This window comes from Prinia subflava, chromosome Z (assembly GCF_021018805.1).
Source record: "Prinia subflava isolate CZ2003 ecotype Zambia chromosome Z, Cam_Psub_1.2, whole genome shotgun sequence".
Classification (NCBI taxonomy): domain Eukaryota; kingdom Metazoa; phylum Chordata; class Aves; order Passeriformes; family Cisticolidae; genus Prinia; species Prinia subflava.
This window is the reverse complement of record NC_086283.1, coordinates 51,340,895-51,349,360: the sequence shown is the minus strand read 5'-3', so window position 1 is coordinate 51,349,360 and position 8,466 is coordinate 51,340,895. Positions and strand designations below refer to the sequence as shown.

Here is an 8,466-nt window from a genome sequence, read left to right as displayed (position 1 = left end):
CATCAGGAGTTGCTGCCAAGCCACAAAAGAAGGTGTAGCTCCCTGTGCCAAGGCCAGGGATGGTTCCAGATGGCCCCAGGCATGCAGCTGGAACAGGTGGGAGAAGCAGAACATGGTGAGGTTCTGTGGGCAGGCAGAAAGCAGAAAGGGCAGGCCAGGCACCACCACTCTGGGGCTGCACAGAGGGACTGAGGTCTGTCCTGGGGGGAGCTTGGCTGCAGGGTATGGGATATTTCTGGAGATCTCACAATATAGAAAGTTCAGATGTGACATTCAGAAGAATTTCTTTGCTTGGATGGGTAGTCAAACAATGGCACAGGATCCCTAGAGAGGTTCTCAATGCCTTGTGTCTGTCAGTGATATAAAAAGAGGCCCTTCATGACAGGTTTTAACTTTTCTGGTCAGCCCTGGCCGGACAGTGGGACTAGATAGATGATCATTGTAGGTCCCTCAAACTCAAACAGTCTATTCTATTCTGTTCTATGCTATGCCATGCTATGCTATTCTGAACATTTGAACATTTCATTATTTAAATAAGTATCCACGGAACATGGAAATTCCTGAAAAATCTGATGGGAATAAGCCATGAGTCAGCAAAGGCATTTAAGATCTTTAAGAAAATGCTGCTTTTAAATTGTCGTTAATGGAATTACTCATAGGTAAATCTGCAAATCTAAGTTTGTATTAATCTTTATTGGTTTGGTCCAGTGTACAGTGAAAAGTGTGATCCTGGCTATGCTGTTCATACTCTTCCTTTAACCTACAGTATATAACTTGGACACTGTGAATCATCCCTATGGAGGAGGTGTCCTCTGCTGTGGTTGAGGTACAGAGATTTCTGACTACTGAGACTTCAGCTCATTCTTGAACTAGTTGCATGTAGCTGAGAATCAAGTAAAAAAATGCAGTGTTTTTTTCCTTCAGATGGTAATTTTAATTTAGTCAGTGGCACTCTGGGACTTCATGAAGGGATTCACATACTTCAGGAGCCATTTTGAGCTGCATCTGAAGCAGAAAGCTGCACAAGGAGAAACAGCAAGCAGCTGATTTTGTTTGTAGAAGGGACATGTCCCACACTCATGTGAGACACACGTAAGAGCTATGCTGAGATAGCCTTGTGAACCATAAACCTAGGCCTCCATGTCACTGCCATGATAACCGGTCTCTCCCTTATTATTGTCATATTTTATAGTTGTGTTCTGGTTTTGTTATTCTGTATTAATTTATCACCTTTTAATTTTCCTTCTGTTTAAATCTTAGAAAACCCTTTAAATTAAGGAAATTACTGCATCATTACCTCTGTGGAACCAGATCTATGTAGGGCAATAGTTGAGGTAGGGTTCCTTTTAATTAAACATTATGTTACTCACAACTGCAACACCTCTTCCTCTCTTTGGCCTTCCTCTTCCTTGCTTTCCCCTTTGTACATTCTTACAGATATGTCAGCTTTGATTCTCAAATGGCTCATGGTTAGCTAGTGAGTGGAGCTCTGCCCACAGATACCTGAGATGCAGTTTGAATTGTTTCAAAAAGCCAATGAAAACAGCTGGTGCAGAAACACAAGATCTCTTGTGCATCCGTAAAATATTACAGATTTGGGTTGGGGCTGGGCAAGCCTGAGGAATCTCAGAAAATAAACTTCTGTAAGCAGCCTTCAGAGTGTATTCCCTGGGAAATCATTACCTGCATTTCTTCTGTTTTGTTTACTTTCTATTTTGTGTATGTTTCACAAATTATTTTATGATTTAGATTTTGCATTAGTCTAATGGAGAGTTTACATTTTTGACAGCTGTTTTTATTGGCTATGCTTAGCAGAATAATTACTAATAAAGAAAGCCCAAGATTCTCCTAACAAACAGTGATATGGGCTCTGATCCTTTGAATAGTTAAGCCCTTTGTTTCACAATCATGGTAAATAACTAGGACTATTCAAACTGGAAAAAATTAAATCAGAAATCAGATGTGAGTGCTGTAACTGATAAAAACACACATAAGAAAGTGAATTTTACTACTAATGAGATTTGTTTCAGCTTGGCAACATGGAACTTGGATATGCTGCATGCATTAGTACACACAGATGCAGTGGTGCTGGTTTGTTTGCCTTGGTAGATGAAGGGTGAAGGAATGCTGAAACACAGAGAAGCAAATAGGCTTGTGAGCTGTACAGTAGAAAGTAAAGGAAATAGAAAGAGAAATAGAGAGAACTACACCTGAGCCCATGTAGGAGAACTCACAAAAATTTCTTTAAAAGGTGCATTTGAAGTTTGTGTAAAATGATGAGGGGTGTCATTCTGATGGACAAGAGAGGTTTGGCTGTGCCTGCATGCTGAGCATAAGAGCCCAGTGTTCCTACTCAGAGGTGAGGTGATAACTTGCTTTGGGGGATATTTTTTATAATGTTGATGCTGGCTTTTTGAATGTTTTTCTATGCAATGTGTGTGTGTCTATGTGTGAGTGTGTATGATGGGAAACACGCGAGTGTGTAGTAAGAACTGTGGTTTCAGTGTATGGAATTTGCTACTGGCAAGTTATTTTAGCATTGAGTCCAAGATAAATACCAGCTAGGCTTATGTTTTTGCACGTGCTTTTTTGTCCTGAAATGTATTAAAAGTCCTCCAAAATGTGGGAAGTTGCACCTTGGATTTCACAATTTCCTTGGGGCCGACATTCTCGGTGCACATTGGCTTCATTTTCTGATTCTGCTTTAATTTTTGTTTAGCAAAAGGGAACCTTAGAAGAAGAAGCTCCAGACAAGTGTTTGTCTTTGGTCTGAGGGCTGACTTCTCTGACTTTCCCTAAAGAATTTTTTTCTTCACTGTTCTACACACAGACCTCCTTTCCACACTCCTGTTGTTTTATTTCTTTGGATTACAAATAGGATTAAGCAGAACGGAAGAGTACTGACTTACTGGAAGTGGTCTTGTTAGCTTCCTTAATGTACATGTAATAGAAGAAACAGGCTTTGAGTTGAAGACACTCCACTGTGTCATCTAAAATCATTTTCTCTCAGAGGATCTTTCCCTTTCAGGTCTTCTTTGCATGGATATTTGGAATAACACTTAATTTTTTCTCACTGAAACTCTGTGTCAGACCCAGAAATGGGCTGTGACCCAGCTGAAGCTTTTTTCCAGTTCCAGAGAGCACACATACCCTTAATAAGCACCATATTATTTCTCACATGCCATCTGACAGACTAAGTATGTGAAAAAGCAAAGGCTCTGGAAGCCTTCAGGAAGAACCACTGTAGTAGGACTGCTTAGGAAGCCATCGCTTATGGGTCAGCTGGGAGTCTGGCCGTTGTGCTGGCTTTTTCTGGGGTTTTGTGGCTTTTCTGTGGGAATTTTTGATATGTGCATCTTGGTGGGTGTTTTTCAATCCCTGAACTCTGGTCATAGAATTATAGAATCATTAAATTTGGAAAAGACTTCTAAGATAACTAAGTCTAGCCACGACTAGACTACACGATAACCCAGCTCTACCATGTTCACCACTATCTCCCAAAGAGCCACATCCACACACCTTTTGAACACTTCCAGGAGCAGTGATGCCACTACCAATACAGAAGCCTATTTCAATGCCTGACTACCTTGTCAGTGAAGAAATTTTTCCTAGTATCCAATCTAAAGCTCCCCAGTGCAACTTGAGGCATTTTTCTCTTGTCCTGCCTCCTGTTACCTAGGAGAGCAGACCATCCCCTCCTTTGCTACAATCTTCAAGGTAACAGTAAGCGAGTAGTGAGGTCTCTCCTTGCCTTCCTTTACTCCAGGATAAATAGTCCCAGCTCCCTCAGCTGCAACTGATAGGTCTTGTACTCCAGAGCCTCCACCAGCTCCACTGCCCTTCTCTGGACACCCCCCCAGCACCTCAATGTTGAATCAAGGCGCCCAAAACTGAATACAGAATTGGAGCTGTGGCCTCACCAGTGCTGAGTACAGGCAGACAATCAGTGCCCTGGTCCTCCTGGCCACACTATTGCTGACACAGGCCAGGGTGCCATTTGCCTTCTTGGCCACCTGGGCACAGCTGGCTCATGCTCAGCAACCCCAGGCTCTTTTCCACTGGGCAGCTTTTGAGCCACTCTTCCCCCAGCCTGTAGTCCTGCGTGGAGTTGTTGTGGCCAAAGTGCAGGACCCAGCACTTCTCCATGAATCACATACCATTGGCCTCAGCCCATCGATCCAGCCTGTCTAGATCCTTCTGCAGAGCCTTCCTACCCTCCTGCAGATTGACACTCCCAGCTTCATGTCCTCTGGGAACTGACATGAGGCACTTGATCTCCTCATCCAAATAATTGATAAAGATGTTAAATAAATAGGACTTGGACCCAACACTGAGCCCTGGGGAGCCCCCCTAGCAACTGGACATCAACTGGATGTGATTCCAGTAAGCACAAATATTTGGGCCCAGCCATCCAGTCAGTTGTGAATCCAGCAAAGGATGCACCCACTCAGGCCATGATTAACCAGCTGTTCCAGGAGAATGCTGTGGGAAGCGGTGCCAAAGGCTTTATTAAAGTCCATGTAGACAACATCCACAGACTTTTCCTCTTCATTTTGTTGGTCACCTGGTCATAGAAGGTGATCAGCTTGGTCAACCAGGACCTGCCTTTCACAAACCCACGCTGGCTGGGTCTGATCCCCTTGCACATATTCTGCCACATAACAGCATTCAGGATGACCTGCTCCAGGACAGTCCCCAAGGTCAGGCTAACAGGTCTGTAGCTCCCTGCATTCTTCTTCTGACCCTTCCTGTAGATGGTAAATGGGTCACACTTGCTAACTTCCAGTCAACTGGGTCCATTTACCAGTCAGGACTGTAGCATCCTCAGAAACCCTGGGTAGATCCCATCCAGACCCATAGACTGTGTGTGTCTAAGAGGCATTTCAGGTTACTGATAATTTCCTCCTGGGTTATGAGGGCTTATTCTGCTCCTCATCTCTGTCTTTCAGCTCAGGAACTGAGTAACCTGAGGACGACTGTTCTTGCTATTAAAGTCTGAGTCAAAAAAGGCATTAAGTACATCAGCCTTTTATACTCATCTTTTGTCACTGTGTTTCTCTCTGCACCCATTTAAGAATGGAGATTCTCCTTAGATCTGATCTTGTTGCTGATGTGCTTGCAGAAGCATTTTGTATTGTCTTTTATGGGATAGATAGCTTAGAATCTCATTGGATTTGGCCCTTTAAATTTCCTTACTGGTTAACCTCACAACATTCCTCTAGTTCTCCTGAGCGGTCTGTTCCTTCTTCTAAAGATCATAAACTCTCCTTTTCCTCCTGAATTCCAGGCAAAGAGCTATGTTCAACCAAAGCTCTATGTTCAGCCAAGCTGGTCTTCCCTGGCTGCTTATCTTTCAGCATATGGGGACAGTCCTGTGCTCCTGTGCTTTCAGAATTTCCTTTTTAAAGTATGTCCAGCCTTCTTGGACTCCTTTGCCCTTCAGGACTGCTGCCCAACCAATCTCCTAAACAGACCAAACTCTGTCCTCCAGAAGTCCCAGGCACCAGTTCTCCTGTCCACACTCCTTCTATCTCTAAGAACCAAAAACTCCATCATTTTGTGATTGTTGTAACCAAGACGGCCTCTAGTGATCACATCACCCACCAGATGTTCTCTGTTTGCAAAGAAGCAGGTCCAGCAGCTGCTGTCTCTAGTTGACTCACACACAAGCTGTGTCAGAAAGTTCTCTGCCAAACACTCCAGGAACCTCTTAGACTAAGGCATTGTTTGAAGGCAAGACCTTCACAGTAGTAAGAAAAGCACTTGCAGTTCATAGAACTAAGAGAAGTAGTCTTGTGTTGGCAAACTGGAGGTTATATTCTCTTACAAACATGCTTCAGTGGTAATTTTGCCTGGTTTGCTATCATTTTTTTTCAAAAATTTCAATTTCACAAGAAAACTCCCAAATATAAGAGGGGCTAGTGTTGTTCTAGATCATTTTCTTCTGAAATTCTGCTACAACAAAACCAGCAACAGAGAAGAATGAATTGTAATTTTTTTTCTGCTTTGCCAATGAGCAGATTCTTCTTTTCAAGATCAAATCTGTAATTGTTAGTGTTTGGGGTTTTTTTTAAATAAAAAGGATTTTTTTTTTTATAAAAAGGCAAATAGGTTTTTGTGATTGGCTGTATATAGAGCATAACCTTACTAAGAATACACAGACAATAAAGATACTATCTAACTTCAGAAATTCTGCTTGTAAATTCATCAATACACATCTATGATCAAAGAACCTTTCTCATCAACATAGCATCTCAAATATTTCTTTCTACAAAGTTTTGATAACAAAGCACTCCTCGAAAACAAGCAGGAAAGAGCCACAATAAAAATGACTGATACTGTATGACTGAAGCAGTGAAAAAGGAATCCTGCCTTCCTAAAAGTCCCTCCTGGTTTTGGTTTATCTCATGGTCCTCTTCAGTACCATACAATTTTATTTAGGCACCAAAAGAGATTACTAAATTTTCAGGAGCACTGAGGGCTAAGCTATGGTTTCTCTCTTGGATGGATGCTGGCCCCTTTGTTCCATGGTACAAGAAAGAACTACCAAAGCTTTTTTATCTCATATTTCTTGCAATACTTTGTTCCAAAGGAAGTGGGTTCTGGAAACATTCACCATTGTAAATCATGGCTTAAATTTGATACTTGGTCATCTGCTTAACTGTTGCTCTGTTTTCAGACTTGCATCCAGTGCTGCATTGTCAGAAGAACAGAGGGTGCTGTATTGTCACTTGAAAATATATGAAAATCATAATGGATAGTAGAATTGCACAGTAAAATTACAGTAGTAAATTGTCAGGAAAATACTGAAATTAAAGAGTCCTTTATATTTCAAAATTAAGTGACTACACATCTATTTATTGTGTTCCATGAATCTTTTCCCATTCGTTTATGATTATATCTTACACTTACTGATAAAATCTAAGCCTTTCATAACCACAGACGCCCCATATTCCAGCAGGCCTTTGATCCAATATGATTGTCTTGAATGGCACTATAGAGTCAGAGCATTTTTGCCAGAGCTTTTTGAGCTGCAGCATATTTCATAACGGGGACCTTTTATTAAGATTTCTTCTGCCACTGTAATGGAAAATATGGATTTGTGATCTGTCCCTTCCAGGATATTAAACAAAAATTATGCTGTCATTACTGTATTAGCTACCTCAGTGCTTTCAGAGATTAACTTGTTATCATTACATTTTTCTAAATGGCTTATTGCTTCTTTAATAAAAATAAATTTTGAGTGGCCCTGAAGTAGAAAATTAGTAAAGGGACAAACTGTGTAATCTTTTAGACTAATGAAAAAATGTGTGACTCTAAGCTTCATACAATTAAACTTGATTTAAATTCTCACCTGTATCTTTATCAGGATTTAAATTCCTTTGTGCATTTCCATGGAAGGAAAGTTCCATGCTTAGTAACTCAGGAGGAGGCATTGAGAAAGGATTTTTCTGTAACTAGTTGAGATAAGATGATCTGAAGTGAATGTGGAAATATGATACACAGAATTTACTGTGCACACATAAATACAAAGTGTTTCGATCATGCAGTCTGGTCAGGTATTTACTTCATGATCTTCATATGTGTCTCAAAACCTGTTGCTGAAAACAGGTGTTCACAGGGTCAGCAGAAACACAGTCATGATACTGGTCTTCCTTCACACACCTTCTGATAAAAATGGCATGTCTAGGTACATGCCCATTTATGCAGTTTGTCATAGCCTGGGAACAATGATGTAGAGCACTCCACAGCATACAAAATTTGAAACTGCATGTTGCTTGCAAGTGGCTGAAAGAAGATATTTCCTCTATGAAATGTGCAGCTTTGTATGCTGCTGTGTAGAATAATTTATATACATTCAAGAAGTTTATTCAAAAGTATCTTTGCTAGGTTCTCTCTAATATCTTTACAGTGCATGAGATCAAATGAAGAGGAAAACTCTGGGAATAAATAAAAGGACACCTGCAATCCTATTAATGTAAATGCGTTGCTTTCCCCATAAAATGCTGAATCCAAGAAGTGTATACTGCCTGCAATAAATCATCTTTTTAAAGAATAAAATGCATCCAAATAGTTGTTCTGGAAATTGTCATCAGTGGTTCTGGCATAGCAGTAAAACACTAACTTTGGGCATAGATTAATTTAATCCTTTGTAAAATCTGACATTATCATGTGAATATCTACTATGTCAATTGACTTGACTTCAGATTCGTGAACAGAATTTGGTGGATGTTGCTTACTTGGATCTGCGACTTCTGAATATTGCTGCAGTGGCTGTGTCTCTTTTATTAAAATATGGAAATTGGTGGTTGTTTCTGGTTCCCAGCATTCTGTTTTCAACCTTCATATTGCTTATATAGGTTTATTTATGTTTTTCACTTGGATATTTACGTGCATTTGTCCCAGTTTTCCCCTTCTTTTCATATAAGAAAACAGAGACGCTTCAGCTCTTCTAAACAGGTATCA

At 40.7% G+C, this 8,466-nt stretch overlaps 1 protein-coding gene across 1 annotated transcript in view; it reads left to right on the top strand.

The window, feature by feature from the left end:
- Positions 1-2,174: 2,174 nt before the first annotated feature.
- FANCC (FA complementation group C) overlaps positions 2,175-8,466 on the top strand; it is a 108,134-nt gene continuing 101,842 nt past the window's right edge. The window contains exon 1 of the mRNA XM_063423374.1: positions 2,175-2,359. Within this exon, the coding sequence (XP_063279444.1) occupies positions 2,324-2,359 (36 nt within the window). The 5' untranslated portion in view covers positions 2,175-2,323. The remainder of the gene's footprint in view (positions 2,360-8,466) is intronic.